Source organism: Mesoplodon bidens, assembly GCF_964165515.1.
Source record: "Mesoplodon bidens genome assembly, chromosome: 13".
Classification (NCBI taxonomy): Eukaryota; Metazoa; Chordata; class Mammalia; order Artiodactyla; family Ziphiidae; genus Mesoplodon; species Mesoplodon bidens.
This window is the reverse complement of record NC_138169.1, coordinates 10,390,303-10,414,749: the sequence shown is the minus strand read 5'-3', so window position 1 is coordinate 10,414,749 and position 24,447 is coordinate 10,390,303. Positions and strand designations below refer to the sequence as shown.

At 44.2% G+C, this 24,447-nt stretch overlaps 1 protein-coding gene across 1 annotated transcript in view; it reads right to left on the bottom strand.

Annotated features, from left to right (window-relative positions):
• The window catches only part of CIT (citron rho-interacting serine/threonine kinase), a 173,404-nt gene that overhangs the window by 86,855 nt on the left and 62,102 nt on the right, over positions 1-24,447 (bottom strand). The window contains exon 10 of the mRNA XM_081252505.1: positions 15,665-15,848. Within this exon, the coding sequence (XP_081108631.1) occupies positions 15,665-15,848 (184 nt within the window). The remainder of the gene's footprint in view (positions 1-15,664; positions 15,849-24,447) is intronic.

Here is a 24,447-nt window from a genome sequence, read left to right as displayed (position 1 = left end):
ATATACCATTTCCATGAATTTCTATAAAAGAAATATACTAGAGACAGGTATGGCTCAACTTGACGTATTTGTATTCTATTTATTTTTCATGTAGACACTTAGGCCAATTCAATCACGAGTGTCAATGATAAGTAAGCTCTCAATATGTACTTCTTGAATGAATAGATTCCCCCCCAATAGATATTATGAAATATTATCACAACTTACTTTGTCTAGGATTTTCATTATCCGTCCTTCTGACTTTGAAAGCAAGAGCAAATTATTGCTGACATCTGTACTATTCTAGAATTGACTGCGATATAAATCATAGCTTGAGAGGTTTGATCCAAAGCTGGCCTCAGAGCCACCGGACTATTACCAAATTCAGCCCTGTCCTCTTCAAGTAACAACTCTGCTGGTCTAAAATCATCCTGAAAAGCACCATTTCATCAAGGGTGGTAATATTTAAATAGCTGATGCTATTGTTTCTTTAAGAGAAGAAAAGTACAAAAAATCCTGTAACTGGTTGTAACTCTACAGCTATCGGAGATGGGCACGGAATTGCTGTAAAGAAACCATTTCTGTTGACCCTGAAATGGGACAGAGTCTACCTGCTAACTTAAGAAAGAGTTGCCAGGGCTTCCCTGATGGCACAGTGGTTGAGAATCCGCCTGCCAAAGCAGGGGACACGGGTTCGAGCCCTGGTCCAGGAAGATCCTACATGCCGCGGAGCAACTAAACCCGTGCACCACAACTACTGAGCCTGCGAGCCACAACTACTGAAGCCCACGCACCTAGAGCCCGTGCTCTGCAACAAGAGAAGCCACTGCAATAAGAAGCCTGTGCACCACAACGAAGAGTAGCCCCCGCTCGCTACAACTAGAGAAAGCCCAGGCACAGCAACAAAGACCTGACACAGCCAAAAATAAATAAATAAAATACATAAATTTAAAAAGAAAGAATTGCCAGAATTCTCCTTTGTTCTCAAAATTCTCAAACTTCAACAGATATGGGCATACCTTGTTTTACTGTGTTTTGCTTTATTAAACTTAACAGATATTGCGATTTTTACAAATGGAAGTTTGTGCAACCCTATGTCAAGCAAGTCTATTGGCGCCATTTTTCCAACAGCATTTGCTCACTTCCTGTCTCTGTGTCACATTTTGGTAACTCTCACAATACTTCAAACTTCTTCATTATTATTATACAGTAAGTCCCCTACATACAAACAAGTTCCGTTCCGAGAGCACGTTCATAAGTCCAATCTGTTCGTAAGTCCAGCAAAGTTAGCCTAGCTACCCAACTAACACAATCGGCTGTATAGTACCGTACTGTAATAGGTTTATACTTTTCACACAAATAATACATAAAAAACAAACACAAAAAATAAAGAAAACATTTTTAATCTTACCGTACAGTGCCTTGAAAGGTACAGTAGTACCAGCTACATCACCACTGCTTTTACACTTGCTTATGGACATTGTGGGCTTGAAATAAAGATACTGTACTACTGTACTCTGTACAGTACTGTAAAGTACACAAAAGCACAACCACTAGTAGAGGATGCACGTATGTGACAATCTACACCAGACAGGTGAACTAATTTACGTGACTGGACGTTCGAACATACGTTCGCATCTTTGAAAGTTCGCGACTTGAAGGTTCGTAGGTAGGGGACTTACTGAACTTGTTATGGTGATCTGTGATCTTTGATGTTAATATTGTAATTGTTTTGAGGCACCACAAACCGCACCCACATAAAACAGTGAACTTAATAAATGTTGTGGGTGTTCTGACTGCCTCCCCTTCCGGCCATTCCCCACCTCTCTCCCTCTCCTCGGGCCTCCCCATCCCGAGTCACAATACTGAAATTAGGCCAATTCATAACCCTACAATAGCCTCTAAGTGGTCAAGTGAAAGGAACTGTCACAGGTCACTCACTTTAAATCAAAAGCTAGAAATGATTAAGCTCAGTGAGGAAGGAATGTCAAAAGCTGAGACAGGCTGAAAGCTAGGTTTCTTCGGCCAGTTAGCCAAGTTGTGAATGCAAAGGAAAAGTTCTTGAAGGAAATTAAAAGTGCTCCTCCAGTGAACACATGAATGATAAGAAAGCAAAACAGCCTTATTGCTGACGTGAGGGAAGTTTTAATGGTCTGGATAGATGATCACACCAGTCACAGCATTCCCTTAAGCCCAAGCCTAATCCAGAGCAAACAGTGATTCCTCTGATGGATCTGGGCAAAGTGAATTGAAAATCTTCTGGAAAGGATTCACCACTCTAGATGCCATTAAGGACATTTGTGATTCATGGGAAGAGGTCAAAATATCAACATGAACAGGAGTTTGGAAGAAGTTGATTCCAACCCTCATGGATGACATTGAGGGGTTCAAGACTTCAGTGGACGAAGGAACTGCAGATGTGATGGAAACAGCAAGAGGACTAGAGTTAGAAGTGGAGCCTGAAGAGGTGACTGAATTGCTGGAATTTCATGATAAAGCTTTAATAGGTTAGGAGTTGATTCTTATGGATGAGCAAAGAAAGTGATTTCTTGAGGTGCAATCTACTCCTGGTGAAGATGCTGTGAAGACTGCTGAAATGACAACACAGGATTTAGAATATCACATAAACTTAGCTGATAAAGCAGCAGCAGGGTTTCAGAGGATTAACTCCAGTTTTGCAAGATGTTCTATTATGGGTAAAATGCTATCAAATAGCATTGCACACTACAGAGAAATCGTTTGTGAAAGGAAGAGTCAATCAGTGTAGCAGACTTCATTGTTGTCTTATCTTAAGAAATTGCCACAGCCATCCCAGCCCTCAGCAAACATGACCCTGATCAGGCAACAGGCATCAGCATGGAGGCAAGACCCTGCACCAGCAAGAAGACTACGACTCACTGAAGTTTCAGGCGATGGTTTGCATTTTGTAGCAATCAAGTATTTTTTAATTAAGGAATGTACACTGTTTAGACATAATGCTATTGCACACTTAATAGACTACGGTATACCATAAACATAACTTTTATATGCACTGGGAAATCAAAAAAAAATTGTGTGACTTGCTTTATTGCAATATTTACCCTACTGCAGTGAGTACTGTGATACTCCAAGGTACACCTGTATTTTTTGACCACCTTCTACGAGTGAGTGTAAGATAAATAGATAGATAGATAGAAAGAAAAAAAAAAAATATATATATATATCCCTTACACATCAGGGAGAATATAAAAGCCCTGTGATCCCATGAGAGGTACGTATGGACCAGTGGTTCTCAACTGGGGCAATTTTGCCCCCCACAGGACAGGTGGCAATGTCCGGAGACTTTTCTGATTTTCACGACTGGGGGTGGGAGTGCTATTAACATCTAGTGGGTAGAGGCTAGAGATGCTGCTCAACAATTCTACAACCCACAGAACAACCCCTCACAAAAAGAATTATCCAGCCCAACACGTCAATAGTGTCAAGTTGCAAAACTCTGCTGTGGAGGCTATGAAGTTAAGGAAGCCACAATTCCTGTCCTCAAAGAAGTAGCAATGTAGGGGAGAGAATTAATGTCACCACCTTTATTATCAAGAATAGCGCCCATTTATTGAGCACAACATCAGGCACTGTGCTTGGTACTTTAGGGGTAACCTCACTGAATCCTCTAACAATCCTCTAAGGAGGGCATTATTATCCTGTGGCACTGAGGCTAAGGAACAGCTTACCCTATGGCCTCTACATTCTCCTATCAACCACATTAGGATGACTGGGGTACAGGTGATGGGCAGGAGAGCTGGGTTTTGGTTCAAAGTGGGGCTCTGCAACCCATCAAGTCATGGGAATCCCAACTCTGCTACATTTTGGCTGGACGGCCTCGGACAAACCCAAGAAAAGAAACCCAAGAAAACTGCCCCAGAGACTCGGAGGAGCGAAGTCAAAGAGGATGGGGATGTGGATCGTGCAAGGGAAGGTAGCTTCTACCCGTGACTAGCTGCGTGCAATGCTGGGAGGGCGACTCCAAGGCCGGGACAGCCTGGGTACCCAAGAACATCCATATGCCAGGTCAGTCCACAGCCACCCCCCAGAAACAGCTCAACTCACGCACGAGAGCAGCTCCTTTTTTTTTTTTCCGGTACGTGGGCCTCTCACTGTTGTGACCTCTTGTGTTGCGGAGCACAGGCTCCAGACGCGCAGGCTCAGCGGCCATGGCTCACGGGCCCAGCCGCTCCGCGGCACGTGGGATCCTCCCGGACCGGGGCACGAACCCGTGTCCCCTGCATCGGCAGGGGGACCCTCAACCACTGCCCCACCAGGGAAGCTCAAGAGAGCAACTCTTCCTCCATCGCTTGGTGGCTCAGGGGGGTAATTAAATAGGACGGTACAGATTTTACAGGTCCAGGCTGGTTCATGCTCTGGGCTCAATGAGATGCAGTCCAATGAGGATGCTAACAACAGGATATGCAGCCTGCCCACACACTGCTTGCCTACTCCTCCTGCTGCATCCCTGATACACAGCCCGTCGTCCCCATGGAGAGAAAAGGCACTTGTGAGCAGCGGGTGCATCAGCCACCCGCCACCCACAGCAGTGCTGTCTCTTCAAGCACAAAAGCCAAGTTTGGGTTTTCCTTTTGTTTTCCAGCTTCTATGTTCTAGAAAAATTTACTCCGAAATCAACATCTCTTACTGATATACACATGTGCTTTATAATGATAGAGGTGCAAAGAGTGTCAATAGAGGTGATGGTACATGACACAGAGGGAATGTGGGGCTTGGTCGTTACTGCTGCAGCAGAAAGAACATCTTCTTAAAATGCGTTCGATGTGACCTAAAAATTGCTTTTACGTGTAACCTCAACGTTTAAGGAAAAATGACAAAATGCAGTTTTTTCGATGTCTATAAATAACTCCCATAACTAAAAAAAAATTTCCTTAATAAAGCTATCAATAGAATACGTCATATCAAAAGAGAATACAAAAAAAAAAAAAAAAAAAAAAAAAAAAAAAAAAGAGAATACAATCTGTATTTCCAACCTAAAAAGAAGGTATACATGCTGAGTTCTCTCTATCACTACGGTAATAACTAAGATCGTGCCTAAGCATCAAGCCATCCATTTATTTCCTTAGGAAGAGGATCCCAAGCCTGCAAGACATGCCTCCACATCACAGATCGCATCGATCACAAATCACAGATATTCTTGCGATAACCAAGAATGGATACTGGAGGCTAAAATGAGGGAATCAAAATTAGCTCAGCTGAGAGCTCTACCTTAATTGTGGCCAACGGCACTAAAAATACATGCAAGCGCAAGATGTAACATGGTGCAAAAAATAAAACACTCATCAGCATTCTGTTCCAAAAATATATTGGCTTTTAAGATTGAGCATTTTGAAATTTATGAACTAACTTTATAAGCCCGTTTAAAAATACACACTGGTGTCCATCATGAACACTTGGAAATACAGTAGTCCCCCGGATCCACAGTTTCACTTTCCATGGTTTCAGTTACCCGTGGTCAACTGTGGCCCAAAAATATTACAAGGAAAATTCTAGAAATAAACAATTTATAAGCTTTCAATTGAGCACCGATCTGAGCAGCATGATGAAATCTTGCGCTGCCCTGCTCTGTCCCACCTGGGACGTTATCCATCCCTTTACCCAGCCTATCCATGCCAACACCGTTATTGGATTGACTGTTGAAACATCGCAGTGCCTGTGTTCAAGTAAACCTTATCATACTTAAAAATGGCCCCAAAGCCCAAGAGTAGTGATGCGGCAATTCTGATACCCTCTTACTGTGTCTAATTTATAAATTAAACTTTATCATAGGTATGTAGGTACGTATAGGGAAAAAAGTATATAGAGAGGGTTCGGCCCTACACGCTGTTTCAAGCACCCACTGGGGGTCTTGGGACGTGTTCCCAGAAGGTAAGGGGGGGCTACTACCCCCAAAATACCGCTCTTCTAAAAAGCTTCTGAATCTAGCTAGCTTTGGGGCACCTCCTTGCCAACCCACACACACACCACATACACATACACACAGAGCAGTGGTCTCCAGCTGAATGAGAACATATGCTTTGGAATGACTCAAGAATCATTTATTAAAATTCACGCTAGGGCTTCCCTGGTGGCGCAGTGGTTGAGAGTCCGCCTGCCGATGCGGGGGACACGGGTTCGTGCCCCGGTCCGGGAAGATCCCACATGCCGCGGAGCGGCTGGGCCCGTGAGCCATGGCCGCTGAGTCTGCACATCTGGAGCCTGTGCTCCGCAACGAGAGAGGCCACGGCGGGGAGAGACCCGCGTACCGCAAAAAAAAAAAAAAAAAAATCTCATGCTATTAATAAAAGTATAGTTATGTGATTTCTAATACAGTCCCCACCTTTAAGCCAGTGCCTAGCTTCGCAGGTTAATTTCACTGGTATACCAGCACCTCTTGCCTGGATGGCTGCAGTAACTTAACCCATCTCCCTGAAGCCGACTCCTGTCATCCTGCTGTCCACCACACCATGATCAGAGGGCCTCTCTGTACCATGAGAAACAGACCCTCCACGTCTCTACTCAAAATCCTGCAAAGGCTTCCTGCTCATTGCAGGTAGATCAAAATCCAAAACCAAAGGCCCTGCCTACCTCTTCTCGGACAACTTCCCCCGTGCATCTGGAAGCTCTGGCTACTCCAACGTGCTTTCTGGACACCCACTGGACACCCATGGGCTAGTGCCGGCCTCAGGGACTAAAGTGCTAGTTCCCAGCCATTGCCCACCCAGGTTCAGATTTCTTCAGAGCACTTCCCACCGTCTGAAAAACATCTTACCCATGAACTTACTTATCCTCTGTCTCCCTGCACAGAGTGTTGGCTTCCCGAGGGCAGGGACCTTATCTATCTTGCTCAGTCATGCCACAAAGCTTAGAACTACATGTTTTTCCATGAACGAATGAATGAATGTGCCAAGCACTTCTGTGCCCCAGGCAGTCTCAGTTTAAAGGTCACAGTGGGACAAAGAGATCCAAAATAAGAAGTGAGTTGAATCAATGCTGACTTGAGAAAGCGCTCTGGCCCTCACACGGGAAATGCTCAGTATTGGTTCTGGATGGCACTGTCACGATGACACACACGCTGTCCCATCCAGGGGACGCTCAAGCACTGGAGGGTGGGTGGGAGTGCGTGACCGCCAGGCTGGCCACAGCGCACGTCCACCTCCCCCGGCACCGAGTTCCAGACCCCGCTGGAACTAGGTCCTACCAGGAGCCTGCAGTGTGTTTTGCAGAAGGTATAGCCAACAAACGCATCACAGACCCCATTCTGAGTAAAAAATTGGAGAGAGACATTAGGAAATCTGTCAGGCACCCCCATGGAGCCTGATTCTCTCAATGGGCAGAAACCAGCAAGATGTCTTTATAAAGAGGAGCGGGAAAGAAAAGAGACTCAAAAGCACCCCTGGGCCCATCTTCACCCCTAAATAACAACAAATATGAAATGAACACTCACTCTGCTCCTGGCACTAACACTACGTGCTCTGCATGACCCCACAATAAACCCAGCAGATTGGCACGAATAACCCCCACTTTATATGTAAGGGAAGTGATGCTGAGAGGTCAAATGCCTTGTTTGCACAGCTAGTGAGGCAGGGAGCCTTGACTTGAACCTACATCTACCTGGTCCCAAAGCCTAGACTTGCAACGAGTGTGCAACATTCTGTCCCCCAAAACAAAGAATGCTTGTATCAGCTCTAAAGTTAAAAGCTGGAAAAGTTGGCCATCCTCTGCCACACGCATGGTGAGTGAACTTAAGAAGTAACCCAAGCGGGCTTCCCTGGTGACGCAGTGGTTAAGAATCTGCCTGCCAATTCAGGAGACACGAGTTTGAGCCCTGGTCCAGGAAGATCCTACATGCCGTGGAGCAACTAAGCCTGTGCACCACAACTACTCAGCCTGCAATCTAGAGCCCGCGAGCCACAACTACTGAGCCCACGTGCCACAACTACTGAAGCCTGCACTCCTAGAGCCCGTGCTCCACAACAAGAGAAGCCACCGCCTGCGCACTGCAACGAAGAGTAGCCCCCGCTAGCCGCAACTAGAGAAAGCCCGCGTGCAGCAACGAAGACCCAACGCAGCCAATAAATAAATAAATGTTCCTTAAAAAAAAAAGAAGTAACCCAAGCTTCTTGATCAGTTTCCTTGTCTGTAAAACAATGGGTTACCACTGGGATTAAATGAGAATGTTCATCAAGCCCTTAGAATAGTGTCTGGTACAGTGAGTTCTCAGTAAAGTCATCTCTTTCGCCTTTATTATTAGGCTAGTCCGTCAATCCTGCACAGTCTAGCAGAGTCAGGATTGTTAGAGGCAGGGCAGTGTAGTGGTCCAGGCTATGCATCTAAGTCTCAGATCTGTTACTACCTGCAAAACCTCAGGAAAGTAACCTAACCTTGCTGAGCCTCGGTGTCCTCCTCTGTAAAATGAGGATAATACCAGCTACCTCATACAGTTATGGTGAGATTGTGATGACTTAATGAGACAACGCATGTGAAGGCGCATCCGGCACAGTTCTGGGCGCACAGGAAGTACTCAATAGACGACAGCGTCCATGAGCAGCAGTATAAACTGTGCAGAAGAATCGGAATAATCTCTGGCCACTTCTAGTTCAATCTGACAAATGTTCATTGAAGGCCTGCCAGCGAGGCAAGGCCCCGCTGCATGCAAAGGGTGGAAGACACCATCCCCAACCTTGATGAGAGCTGAACAGCTGGGTCAGACATAGGGCACAAGGAGGACGGGTGAGTGAGAAGGCAGGCTGGGGTCCTAGCACACCAGGCTTGAACACCCAGCTCAGGAGTGGTCATTAATTCTGTGCACATCGTGATGCTACTGAAGGGCTGAGCAGGAAAATGACATCATCCCACATGTGCTTTGGGAGAATTCCACCCTCTGTAGAGAATGGATTAGACCGGGGAAAACCGGAGGCAGATGAATCAGTCAGGAGGCTACTGCAGAAGTCCAAACCTCAACGAGGGGTGGCGGTGAGGACAGAAAACCAGGCACAGACGCAAGAGGCACAAGTTCGAAAACTCGGCAACTGATGAGATGGTGGGGAGATGAAAAATAGTTTAAGGTGACTCCATTTCCTTGCCTAGAAAGGTAGAGATAGTGGTAGTTTCTTAAATGAAATGAGGAAAACTAAACTGGCACCGAGTGGCTTACTGAGTGAGCAAGTGAGTCTGTGCTGGGAACAGGGATGGAGAGATGCTGGTAGGACATTCTGGTGATGATGAACAGGGCACAAGGGGAGGAAGGCCATGGGGGGAGGAAGGCCATGGGGGGAGGAAAGCCATGGGGAAGTGAGGGTTACAGTCAATGGACTGAATGAGATCACCCAGAACAGGCTAAAAAACCAACTAAGGTGGAGCTTTAGGGGGATGGTGCAACATCTCAAGGGCGGCCTGAAACAGACACGGAAGAGGGAGAACAGCAGTCAGAGAGGAAGGAGGGAAAACCAAGTTTCCATAATGTGGAAGAGACGAAAGGAGAAAGTTTCAAGACACACGTGGCAACTAATGGTATCATGCGGTGGGGTGGCAACCACTAAACACGGTGGAATCCGTGGCTTCTGAGACAGTGATTTTCATAGAGTTGGAGAGGTTGGAAAAGAGGCATTGAGGGTGGGCTATTCTTTCAGGAAGTTCGTCAGAGAAAGGAAGGTGAGAGAGGTCAGGAGACTCAAGACAAGTAAAACAGAGAGAACCGAGAGAAATTCACTTAGGGGAAGGGACACTTGCCAAACTGGCACCGAGATTGGGAACATACAGCACCATTTAGTCAATTACTGTCTTCTTAAGGGATCCGAGGCCACCATGCAAACCAGCATGTGTAGACCAGCAAAAAAATGCACTCGACAGATCTTCTGGAGCCTAATCTTCAGGACTGGGCTGGTATCGTTTGGATCAGATTTCCTAAAGGTATCTTTAAGACAAATGAGAAGGCGGCAGAATGGTCCTGCCAGGCCTGCGAGGCAAGCACACACAATCTAAATAGAGAACAGAATAAGGCAAGAAGAACAAGATGTGCTTGACTTAGAAAAGAAATTGAGCAGGAGGAGAAAACCCCACCAAATACACAGAGGCGAGTCTTAGGCACCTGGTCGGGATGACCGTGGACTGGAAACAGCACGGGGCACTTTAGGGCAGTGTCCATGGGCAGGAGCTGGGGAAGGCTTTGTAACTGATTTGGGAGGCACAGACGATGCCTACCTTTGTGAACCAGAGCAGATTCTGCTACTGTTCAAACAATCAAAACACAGGTGAGGCTGTTTGCCATAGGGATCTGTAGGCAGTGCGCACAATGACAGACAGCCTTGGGCTGGAGGTGGAAAGGAACAGAGTTTTTAAGGGAAGATCACCCCCCCACCCCCAAGTATTTCAGTGAAAAGTAAGAAGGACTGATGGGAGAGTTCAGGCCATCTTCCGCTGGAATAAGTCCGCCCAGCATGGACGGCGGGAAGCAGTGAAGTACAAAACGTAGACGTGAACAGACACGGGTCTCAGACTCGTCAACAAATTGAGAGCTGCGGCCATAAAAATGATTTGAATCGATTCACCCAGTGCTTACTGACTGGCTTGTCTATGATAGGCCTGAAGGGAGAGTGGAGGGCAAGGTCAATGCAGTCCCCTGTCCTCGCCAAGCTTACACTCAAGCAAATGAAAACTCTCGGGGAGAGTGTGTGTATGCACGTGTTCATGTACACACACACAAAGTGAGAGCCTCTAAATGAAAAGAGGAAGAAGTCAGGAACATCCAAGCACTACAGTCTACCTACTCAATAAACTTGCAGAGGCTGAAAACAAAGCCCAGCCTTTCCACCGCCCATCAGCTCTCATCCCACCCTGCCCCACCCCCACTGCTCAGTCACTGCCCATGATGGGCCTCTGCTTCTGAAAAGCACGTGAACCTGGGGACCCCACATAAATGTCCCCATTTCTCTTGCCTGTGGCATTTATTTGGCAGCCTAGCACAGTGGCTAAGAGACCCTGGAGCCAACCTGCCTGGGTTCAAGTCCTGGCTGAGCCACCGGGTGCCGTGTGACCTTGGGCAAGTTGCTTAGGCTCTCTCTGCGCCTCCGTTTCCTCACTTGTAAGATGGGAGTGACGACGGTACCTTCCTTGGGGGCTGTTGTGTAGTTTAAGTGAGTTAACCTGTGTAAAGTGATTGGACCAGAGCCTGGTACAGAGTCGGTACCCTGCAAGGATAAGCTGCGCTTATCTCCCTGCCCACGTGAAATTCTACGTGCCTCTCCACTCATCCAAATCCACTGTCTTCTAAGCAGCTGAGGCAAATATTCTACCTTCCATTTGTCCACTTATAAACTCACTTCCAACACCTGTGTTTTCTGAGGGTCTATAATGTCCTGTGCTCCAGGAAAACCAGGATGAATAAGACCCAGCCCTGCCTTTGAGATCACAGCCGACGTGGGGAAACAGACAGATATTCCAACAAAGGTGATCACGGTACTTTGGCAAGAACTGGGGATTGGCATTACCCATTAAGTGCCCCCATGTCAGATCTTTTGCCTTCCTCTCCCAGCTCTCCTAAAGCACTTAGATATCCAATGTTTACACGATATTCTGCAGTCAGGGTGTTTGCTTTGTGTCCCATGAAGTATTTCACGCATATACTTGTTTAACTGGATGGGAAGGAACCCATTCTGGGACTGGGCCTTCAAATTCTGGCCCCCAGTCCACTCCACCCAACAACCACCTTTAAGCTACAGGGATTTGGAGGCTGCACATTAACTTGTGGTGGGTCAGGATGTTCAAGCATCACCAGCAGGAAGTTCTCAGGGCCTGGGAAGCTGGGTTTCTGGTCTGGCATGACTTTGGACTATTTAATTATTGCTGAGTTCTTTCCATATCTTCTTCACATAGATAGAAGGGCACCATGCATATAGAGACTAGTGTAGTGGTAATAACAAAAATAATAACAGTTGACATTCCGTGTGACTTTTCCATGTGCCAGGGACTAGACCAAGTGCTTTACATATTTCACATAATTCTCAAAACAGCCCTAAGAGGCAAGTATCATTATTACCTCACCTTGCAGTTGAGGAAATTGACATGCAAAGAGGCCTCAGTAGAGCAAGGAAGAGGCACCCGAAACTGGTTCTCTGAAAATCTGGAAAGGCATTGGTGGAAGCCATTTTTCACTCTTCCACAGTCACAGTGTTTGGATGGCTGGTTCCAAGAATAAATTTTCAGATCCACCCAAAAGGAAAGGAAAAAGCCCTGAGTCAAAAGAGAAAGCCCCCAACAGGGGGGCTAAATATAGCCTATTCAGACACTGTCATCCCACAGATTCCAGTCTCATCGAAATCCCATTGGTCCTCTAAGATTTCCAACGTCTCCAAAAGCATAAAACCAGCAAGCGTAAAAACTAACACAAAATATAAAACCAAATGGCTTTTTCCTTCTAGAGTTTATACTGAAGGTTTGTGGAGATGCACTGCTTCTAGGAAGAAGGAGAGGGACCTAAAAAAAAATGTACCCCACGCTGACAGAGGAGGGAGGAGAGCTGGGATCCATTATATTTTTAAACTTTTAACACACTGATTCCTGTTACTATCCCACCAGTGTAAAATTCAAGCCAACAGAGGCTCAGAGCAACACCCAGGCCTTCAGAGCTTAGGGATTTAGTTTGGGTTACTGTTGGTTAAAAAGAAAGAGGCACCAGATTTGCACTAACTTTGCCATCATCCCACCCCAAAGACGACCAAAACCAGTTCTGTAGGATCTCTCCCGTGCCCTCCAACTCAAGCTGCAAGGAATTCCCACTACACCTCAGACACAGAAGGCTGAGATCAAGATTCCTGTGAAACCTAAAATGACGCACTCAATGGCTGGCTTAAAAATAGTCTGGGGTCCCAAAAAAGAATCCTAAAAAGCGATGAGCAAATGCAACAATTAAAATCATTCTCACTGCCAGTCTCTGTGAAAATTCCTCTTTCATTCAGCTCCACCTGTGAACATTTAATTCTTTTCACTGGTAACAGATCTGGGGTCAGTTTTTCCCAACGCAGTAGAGCAGCATCTGCAATTTCCTCGGTGGTGTGAAGAGTGAGTAACAGTACAGGTAATCAATGTGTGTAAATAAAAACCTGTGATGCTGAAACAGGGAGGGGTGAAGTAGAAACTCAGAAATACCAGGTCCCTGGTGGCGACGGTGGCGTCCCAGAAAATTCCCCCCAAACCTCCAAATGAATTTTGTAACTATATGTTTACAAAACTGCAGGGGCTTCTAAGTAATTTCATCACTGCATCTTTTCTATTGAATTTCTAAATAATGATGACCCAATATGTCCAGGGTCACCTACATCCAACAGGTGGGGTCAATTTCCAAAATGATGTTAGAGGTTTCACCCATAGGGCTGTCCCTGGCAGAATAAACAAATCCAACAGCAAGATCACATTGTAAGATATAAGATGAAAGGAAATCGTTCTGATTCCAACCCCAAATTGCCATGGAAAGGGCAATTAAAGCTCTCCCACCCAAAGACAGGAATACTTCAATTCCATCTTCCACATAAAAAATACACAGGTTTGTTTGCATGGACTTTTTTTTTCTTTTTTATGAGAATCTTAAGCATTCTTTCGGGGCATGAACAGAAGCTCATTTTATGCTCTAGAGATATATTTTGAACTACCAAAGGTAAAACAGCATATCTTCAAATACAGTGAGCAATATAAACACAATCTAGGGGAAAAGGATCATGAGTAAATTAAAACAACAAATATTTATCGAGTGCCTGGGCCTTAATACTGAGAGGCCCCTGTGGGGGAGCTCCCTGAGCTTTCTGTGAGAAGCAGAAAGATGCAATTACATTCTTCCTGAAAAATAAGCCATTAATCACACACTGCTTCAGATTAATTGCAATGCCTGAGAGTCCTCACATCATTCTGCCTTTGCCCCTGAAATCTTATTCCCTCACGTCCTTCCTGGTTTTTCAGATCACTGATTAGTACCCCAGCAAGCTTTCATTCTGAGCCAGCTAGCCCACTGCTAACCAGAACTAGAACTCTCCACGCACCTCCGTCCAGTCCGACAGGTGACCTTCACTGTGCTGTGTGTGTCAAGGTTAAGCTGCCCACTAACCATGCATCCTTTAACATTGGGCCTCCAATTCTGCCCTGCTCTTTGACGCTGGTACAAAACCTCCCAGCCCTGCTGGGCCATTTCAAATCCATCTGATGGCACATTCAACAGCTAGTGAGCTTTCTGCCTCTCCTCCCATTATCTAGATTGCTTTGGGGATACAGAGCAAATTAGCCTGAAAGGTACAGCCAACACCACCAAAATCCAACCCCCAATTTTAATCCCAGCCCCCAGGGAGAGAGGAAACAAGGGTCCCCGCGGTCTCTTGCAACACAAACAGCTCTCTCAAATTCTATCGCAGCCCACAACGCTACCTCCCATCAAGTGCCCAGTTCCCCCCAGTTGTCTGAAATCTTTCCAGGAACATTACTGCCAAAATAGCACCCATGGGGAGACACTATCCAAGAACCTACATGACATTCCCTCAGATCAATATCTGAGCTACGAGCACAACAAATCAGGACTAAATGCTGCCAAGAGAAGATCAAATTCTGCTTGTTTTCTAAGTGGGCAGCGACCGATCACCCAACATTACCCCGAGAGCCTCCAAGTGAGGGAGCTGGGGCATCGGGGGAATAACACAGCCAGTCCAAGACCTTCCCAGGGAACTCGAACCTCTGAACGCAGAATGTCATCGGATCAGGAGAACGAAGCAAGACACTGAGCTATGACATCCACAGAGGCCACTGCATTTTAGAGAAATTCCAGGAGGCTGGAAGCCAGGGACTCCCCCCGCCCAACCCCATCCCCAAGTCCCAAGTGCCGTACTAATGTGTTTTTCTTTAGCTTTTTCAAGAATGGAAAAAGACTGATCATGTCAAGAGGTTTACAGTAATATTTATATTTCCATTTTCTAGTCTCCCGGTTTGTTTTTCCCTTGTGAAGCCCAGTTTCTGTGAATCAATGACTCGGCTACATCATACTCCCTCCTGGTGGCTCACAGTAACGGGGCTCTCTCTGGCTGCCAGTGCTTTGCCAGCTCAGAGGCTCAGCTGCCGGATTCCCCAGTCTTGCAGCAGACTTTGTGCTGAGCCAAGTACCATCTCTCCGTTAGAGCTCTGGTACAGCCACTTGCAGCTCAGGTAACCCCATCGGGAAACCTTCAGCTCGTGAGAAACGGATTTTAGGATTCTTTCAATACTGCCAGGAGAGCAACCTCCACCCACCCACCTGAGAGACAGAGGGCTACACAGATGGAAAAATAGATAGATAGCTCATCTTAACCCTGCACGTTCCTCCCTTCACCAAGGCTCTGCACTGCTAGGTATCTCCCGCTATCTCCTCCCCTCCAAAGAAGACCAAAGACTGAAAAACTAACCCAAAGTACCCGATTGACAATTAATGATGCTATGGACAGGAAGAGGTACCTTAAACAAAGCAAAATGAGAATATGAACAGTCTACCCCTCCCCAAAGCCCAACCAGGTCAACTGCTTTCCAAACGCAAGCTGATTAACAGCTTTCCTCCACCGCACTCCCCCCAGGCTGCCACTGCCACTGCCACCGCCGCCACCTTTGGGCTCTATGCCTTGCATCAATGCAGGTCCCTAAGAAAAGTCAAAATTTCACTTACTCAGATCTACCAAGAATTCCCAGTGCCTTGCTATACGAAAACCCCACAAACGGCAGTTCTTCTCCTGAGAAACCTGAGGGGTTCAGCTGGCACGGAGAGGATGAAACCCACGAATTCTTCTCTGGTTCATCAAAATTGGAGGTGTCATCATCAGACTTGAGGGTGGGAACGAAGGGGGGAGGAGCTGGTTAAAGAAAAACAAGAAGGGGTGGGGGGGAGAAAAATTCAGACGGATTCAACACTGTTGCGGAGAAGAAAATCGTCTCACTCCTTCAGCGTTCCCGATGGCACTGCAGCGCCTGCTTTCAATCTAGCTCACACACAGGCAGACCCAGCCTCTGCTCGGCTCTTACAGCAACAAGAGATTAACCCCTTCCCTGCCAACATGGCCACCAACCAGCAGACGGGCTGCCTTCCCTGCTGGGGTAAACTGAAGGGTAAACTCAAACGGGTCACTTGGTAGAACGAAAAGCACTTGGGGAACTCGTTTGAGCAAGCCACTCGTTCCGGATATTTCCAGAATGATGCTACAGAGCATCAGATGGCTGGTGCTAGTGTACCAGATGACCTAAACCTATTTATTTCCTCTTCCAGACAGGTCCAAATTATTAATATTTAGTGCTAATCATTGGGATAAGATGGAATTTCTACATTTCGTGGATTAACTGGAGTGAGAGGAAAGAACAGGAGAGAGGGTTTGGGAGGCATGTAACTCGTGTTAGGATAGCACTGCAGTCTAGCCCATTCATATCCGGATGAGCATACTCGGAGCACTTATGTACCACTTTTTTTTTTTTTTTTTTTAGTTCATTATCCCTCCTCCCCAGCTCGATCATGCCCCCTGAATCCGCCGCAGTTTAATCAGCATAATGAAATGCCAGCCAGATAAAGTTCTTCCCGATGATGTACGGCACCCCTGTGCACTGATGGTGTGGATGGATGGCTGCGTCCTACCTCATTAAGGCATGACTCCTGGCTAGGGACGTCTTACATCTTCTCCACTTCCTGTGGACCTACTAAGCTCTCTCGGTCAGGGAGTTGGACACTCGTTCATCGGTCACCAGGAAGCCGCCCACTGTGGTGGGCTCCCAGGGGTGTAGCCAGCCAGAAGCGTTACCATGGCTGCGGGCTGAGGCGTCTGTGGCAGGTGGGCCGGGTAAGCTGGAGAGCCGGGCATCACATCCCCCGCAGTGCAGGCTTCATGCTCCCCACTCTGTGCGTGCGTGGTCTGGCGGCAACCCCGCCTGGCCACCTGCGTGGCAGGGGCCAGTGCTGATCTGAGTGACAGAGCAGCATGAGTCACGGCCAGAGCTCTGGAGAGCGCCCCCTAGGACAGTTGTCACAGCCCTTCCCAGCCCAGGCTTCTTTTTTAACTCCTTGCTTTCTGGACAAAAGCTGTATGCCAGATAGGAGCAGCAGTCTGTTTTCCGCTTACAGACTCCAAAGAATCTGGCTGTTTCCAAAGTTCCCCGATGACAACAACAACATCAGAAGCAGCAGGCAGCAGCAGGAAGGAGACAAAGATGAAGGGATGTGGAGCGGCAGGAGATGAAGCCAGAATGAAGAGGTATGGCAGCTCCCGGGAAATGCAAAAAAGAACATTCTCAGAACTCAGGTGCGTTGAGATGTGGTAGGAGACTGAAAAACGTAAAATGTACACTTCCTGAAAATTATTTAACACCTTGAAGCTCTCAAGAGAATTTAAATCTTCCCTGTTAGTATCAGAATCTACTTGCTTATTAACATGTTAAAAATTAGCTGATGGAAAGAAAAATTACATTGAATGCTTCAGCCCACCTCCCACGTGTACTTCCCATCGACATGGGCTCAAATCCAATCGGATTTCAATTACCCAATACCTTTTTTTAAAGCAAAAAAGAAAAAAAAGAAAAAAAAATCTTTTAATGGAAATTATACTTCATGAGGATAAAAAAGAGAAGTTTCCCATCCCAAAATAAGGAAACTCAGGTGAAGACTGAGGAAATGCATGGAGAGAGATTTGCAGATGATATTAATATGGAAGCATCATGGCTGGTGGCACATACTTTGACTAAGTGGGTTCAAACCACAGCTCCACCACTTACCAGCACTGTGACCTTGGGAAAGTGCCTTAACCTCTCTAAGCCTCAGTTTCAACATATAGATAATTTCCACAAAGGGCTACTGGGAGGTTTAAATGAAAGAAATCTATATAAAGTGCTTACTGGTACAGCTCTTAGCATACAGTAAACACTCCATAAAGACTACTTGCTATTAGAGCAGGAATAAAGAGGCAGACATAGAGAATGGACTTGAGGACTTGGGGTGGGAGGGAGAAGCTGGGGCGAAGTGTGAGTAGCATCGACATATTTACACTATGGAATGTAAAATAGTTGGCTGGTGGGAAGCAGCAGCATAGCACAAGGAGATTGACTCCGTGCTTTGCGATGACCTAGAGGGGTGGGATAGGGAGGATGGGAGGGAGGCCCAAGAGGGAGGGGATTAGCTTTGTTGTGCAACAGAAACTAACACAGTATTGTGAAGCAATTATACTCCAATAAAGATCGATTTAAAAAAAAAGACTACCTGCTGCTGTTATTGCCCACATGACAGATGTTTATGACAGATCCTGCAGTTAGAAGGCTAGTGAGATACAGCAGAGTCTGTGTTGAGTATTCTTCTTTCCTGCATAAGACACAGACACTCACGTGGATGTTTGTGTTAATCGTATCATTTCATTCTTAGCAGAAGTTTAATTCCCTTTCCACTATATACTAATTTATCTCTGGGAGACTGAAATAGAATTCCATTTCTGAGTGAGGAGTACGATTAATATAGGGCCAGGAGCCACCCTCTGTGAAATAATTATGACTGAGAAATTCCGTACTATAAAATAAGATCCCTCTTTAAAACTCCATCACACTCAAGGCTAGCCCATGTAGTCCACATCAGATAAAGGGCCGGGTAATCTTCAATAAGAGGGAAGAGAAGTCAACATGAAATGCCCCAGCTGGTAATAAGCGAGATACTCACAGGACAGATGAAAAGCTAAGAATGTCAGAGCCTCTAGACAGGTAGTCAGTTGGGTACAATGGGAAACTCTGAAAAGAGGGGCTTCTAGGGGCCACATTTGAGCAGGGAAAAGAGCCACAGCCTCAAGCCAAAGAGAAGTAAGGGAAGTGGAAATCCTCAACCTAAGAAAGTGATGGATGCTCACCCTTGTCCACGGCCCTTTAGAAGAGAAATAGAGCAGCTATTAAAACTGCAGCCCAAGGTAGAGTGTCTGCGTTTACAGTATCCTACATAGTGAGGGAACTATAAGCCAAGAAATTATCAGCAATATTGGTCCAGGATCCCTTAGGGCACTGGCAGATGTAAGTGGATAAATATCTGTAGGGTCACGTTCACAACCCAGGGCACACAAGACTCCTCTCCCTCCCTCTCTCCCTCCCTCTCTCACTCCAACACACACACACACACACACACACACACTCCCAACTAGAAATGAGTTCACAATAAAAAGTAAAAACCAACAACTACACATAACAAGAAAAAGAAACCACCCAAACTACCACGAAGGAGCATCAGCAGATACAAAAGTGGGAGAATTAGCCCCAAAAAACTGCAGATAAGAGAACAATCTAAAATGGACCATAAAATAAATTTTCATTCATTATCAAGATAAATGAGTAGAAATTCTAATAAAACAACAAGATACTATGGACAAAAGACAAACACATTTGAAAGGAACCAAATGGAACTTTTAAAAATGAAAAACATGATTGCTGAATTTAAAGTTTAAAACTCACTGGCTACATTAAACAGATCAGACACAGCTAAAGAGAAAGTTGATGAACTAGTGGATAAATCTGAGGAAATCACATAGAACCATGCTTCACAAGGCGTGATCTGTAGACTTGCAGCATCAACAGCATCACCAGGGAGGTTGGTTAGAAATACAGAATGGCAGGCCCTACACCATGCCCACTGAATCAGCACCTGAATTCTAAAAAGATCCCCAGGTGATTTGTGAGCACACTGCAGTTGGAGAAGTGCTCATACAGAATGCAATACACAGAGACAAAGAGACAGGAGACAGAGAATGAGAAGGTTCAATGTACCTCTAATAGGAGCACTGGAAAGAGAATAGAGAACTAGCTCAAAATCTGGATGCCACATTTTAAAGGATTATATAATCTAAAGATTATCAAGTATGTGACCACATCTATCTTGGGGGGTTAATTCTCCTCTTTCTTGTACCTTATGGAAGAAGTCCCTTTTTTGATCCTCATAAAACATGATTTTTTCTTTTTTTTCCTTTAGAAAAGGTATTAGTAGGTCACTGAAATAACTGGATTTGCATCTATGTTGATGGAGGTATACAATGCATCTAAGAACATAGCATAGTGCCAGGCACATAGCAGGTGCACAATAACTACATGTTGAATAGATAACAAACCCAAAACGATTGGGAAAATGGGAATAGAAACATACACATGGATAATTACCTTAAATGTAAATGGATTAAATGCTCCCACCAAAAGACACAGACTGGCTGAATGGATACAAGAACAAGACCCATATATATGCTGCCTATAAGAGACCCACTTCAGACCTAGGGACACATACAGATTGAAAGTGAGGGGATGGAAAAAGATATTCCATGCAAATGAAAATCAGAAGAAAGCTCGAGTAGCAATTCTCATATCAGACAAAATAGACTTTAAAATAAAGACTACTACAAGAGACAAAGAAGGACACTACATAATGATCAAGGGATCGATCCAAGAAGAAGATATAACAATTGTAAATATTTATGCACCCAACATAGGAGCACCTCAATACATAAGGCAAATACTAACAGCCATAAAAGGGGAAATCGACAGTAACACAATCATAGTAGGGGATGTTAACACCCCACTTGCACCAATGGACAGATCATCCAAAATGAAAATAAATAAGGAAACACAAGCTTTAAATGATTCATTAAACAAGATGGACTTAATTGATATTTATAGGACATTCCATTCAAAAACAACAGAATACACATTTTTCTCAAGTGCTCATGGAACATTCTCCAGGATACATCATATCTTGGGTCACAAATCAAGCCCTGGTAAATTTAAGAAAACTGAAATCATATCAAGTATCTTTTCCGACCACAATGCTATGAGACTACATATCAATTACAGGAAAGGATCTGTAAAAAATACAAACACATGGAGGCTAAACAATACACTACTTAATAACCAAGTGATCACTGAAGAAATCAAAGAGGAAATTAAAAAATACCTAGAAACAAATGACAGTGGAGACACGACAACCCAAAACCTATGGGATGCAGCAAAAGCAGTTCTAAGAGGGAAGTTTATAGCGATACAATCCTACCTTAATAAACAGGAAACATCTCAAATAAACAACCTAACCTTGCACCTAAAGCACTTAGAGAAAGAAGAACAAAAAAACCCCAAAGTTAGCAGAAAGAAAGAAATCATAAAGATCAGATCAGAAATAAATGAAAAAGAAATGAAGGAAACAATAGCAAAGATCAATAAAACTAAAAGCTAGTTCTTTGAGAAGATAAACAAAATTGATAAACCATTAGCCAGACTCATCAAGAACAAAAGGGAGAACTCTAATCAACAGAATTAGAAATGAAAAAGGAGAAGCAACAACTGACACTGCAGAAATACAAAGGATCATGAGATATTACTATAAGCAACTCTATGCCAATAAAATGGACAACGTGGAAGAAATGGACAAATTCTTAGAAATGCACAACCTGCCAAGACTGAACCAGGAAGAAATAGAAAATATGAACAGACCAATCACAAGCACTGAAATTGAAACTGTGATTTAAAATTTTCCAACATACAAAAGCCCAAGACCAGATGGCGTCACAGGCGAATTCTATCAAATATTTAGAGAAGAGCTAACACCTATCCTTCTCAAATTCTTCCAAAATACAGCAGAGGGAGGAACACTCCCAAACTCCTTCTACGAGGCCACCATCACGCTGGTACCAAAACCAGACAAAGATGTCACAAAGAAAGAAAACTACAGGCCAATATCACTGATGAACATAGATGCAAAAATCCTCAACAAAATACTAGCAAAAAGAATCCAACAGCACATTAAAAGGATCATACACCATGATCAAGTGGGGTTTAATCCAGGAATGCAAGGATTCTTTAATATATGCAAATCAATCAACGTGATACACCATATTAACAAATTGAAGGAGAAAAACCATATGATCATCTCAATAGATGCAGAGAAAGCTTTCAACAAAATTCACACCCATTTATGATAAAAACCCTGCAGAAAGTAGGCATAGAGGGAACTTTCCTCAACATAATAAAGGCCATATATGACAAACCCACAGCCAACATCGTCCTCAATGGTGAAAAACTGAAACCATTTCCACTAAGATCAGGAACAAGATACGGTTGCCCACTCTCACCACTATTATTCAACATAGTTTTCGAAGTTTTAGCCACAGCAATCAGAGAAGAAAAAGAAATAAAAGGAATCCAAATCGGAAAAGAAGAAGTAAAGCTGTCACTGTTTGCAGATGACATGATACTCTACATAGAGAATCCTAAAGATGCTACCAGAAAACTACTAGAGCTAATCAATGAATTTGGTAAAGTAGCAGGATACAAAATTAATGCACAGAGATCTCTGGCATTCCTATACACTAATGATGAAAAATCTGAAAGTGAAATTAAGAAAACACTCCCATTTACCATTGCAACAAAAAGAATAAAATATCTAGGAATAAACATACCTAAGGAGAGAAAAGACCTGTATGCAGAAAATTATAAGACACTGATGAAAGAAATTAAAGATGATACAAATAGATGGAGAGATATATCATGTTCTTGGATTGGAAGAATCAACATTATGAAAATGACTATACTACCCAAAGCAATCCACAGATTCAATGCAATCCCTATCAAACTACCACTGTCATTTTTCACAGAACTAAAACAAAAAATTTCACCATTTGTATGGAAACACAAAAGACCCCGAATAGCCAAAGCAATCTTGAGAAAGAAAAATGGAACTGGAGGAATCAGGATCCCTGACTTCAGACTATACTACAAAGCTACAGTAATCAAGACAGTATGGTACTGGCACAAAAACAGAAATATAGATCAATGGAACAGGATAGAAAGCCCAGAGATAAACCCATGAACATATGGTCACCTTAACTTTGACAAAGGAGGCAAGAATATACAGTGGAGAAAAGACAGCCTCTTCAATAAGTGGTGGTAGGAAAACTGGACAGGTACATGTAAAAGTATGAGATTAGATCACTCCCTAACACCATACACAAAAATAAGCTCAAAATGGATTAAAGACCTAAATGTAAGGCCAGACACTATAAAACTCTTAGAGGAAAACACAGGCAGAACACTCTATGACATAAATCACAGCAAGATCCTTTTGGACCCACCTCCTAGAGAAATGGAAATAAAAACAAAAATAAACAAATGGGACCTAATGAAACTTAAAAGCTTTTGCACAGCAAAGGAAACCATAAATAAGACGAAAAGACAACCCTCAGAATGGGAGAAAATATTTGCAAATGAAACAACAGACAAAGGATTAATCTCCAAGATTTACAAGCAGTTCATGCAGCTCAGTAACAAAAAAACAAACAACCCAATCCAAAAATGGGCAGAAGACCTAAACAGACGTTTCTCCAAAGAAGATATACAGATTGACAACAAACACATGAAAGAATGCTCAACATCATTAATCATTAGAGAAATGCAAATCAAAACTACAATAAGGTATCATCTCACACCGGTCAGAATGGCCATCATCAAAAAATCTACAAATCTATAAATGCTGGAGAGGGTGTGGAGAATAGGGAACCATCTTGCACTGGTGGGAATGTAAATTGATACAGCCACTATGGAGAACAGTATGGAGGTTCCTTAAAAAACTACAAATAGAACTACCATACGACCCAGCAATCCCACTACTGGGTATATACCCTGAGAAAACTGTAATTCAAAGAGTCATGTACCAAAATGTTCATTGCAGCTCTATTTACAATAGCCAGGACATGGAAACAACCTAAGTGTCCATCATCGGATGAATGGATAAAGATGTGGCACATATATACAATGGAATATTACTCAGCCATAAAAAGAAACGAAATTGAGATATTTGTAGTGAGGTGGATGGACCTAGAGTCTGTCATACAGAGTGAAGTAAGTCAGAAAGAGAAAAACAAATACCATATGCTAACACATATATATGGAATCTAGAAAAAAAAGGTCATGAAGAACCTAGGGGTAAGACGGGAATAAAGATGCAGACCTACTAGAGAATGGACTTGAGGATATGGGGCGGGGGAAGGGTAAGCTGTGACAAAGTGAGAGAGTGTCATGGACATATATACACTATCAAATGTAAAATAGATAGCTAGTGGGAAGCAGCCGCATAGCACAGGGAGATCAGCTTGGTGGTTTGTGACCACCTAGGTGGGTGGGATAGGGAGGGTGGGAGGGAGGGAGACGCAAGAGGGAAGAGATATGGGAACATATGTATATGTATAACTGATTCACTTGTTATAAAGCGGAAACTAACACACCACTGTAAAGCAATTATACTCCAATAAAGATGTTAAAAAAAAAAAGATATATAATTAAACGACTAGAAAATGGCTCTTGCAAAGAGTGCACCTGGGATAATACAGGCCATGAAGAAGTTACTGGATGTTTGAGTTAAATGAAGAGGCTTTAAAAGTAGAGATTGTTCTGTCTGAAAAATATGTTAATGAGTGC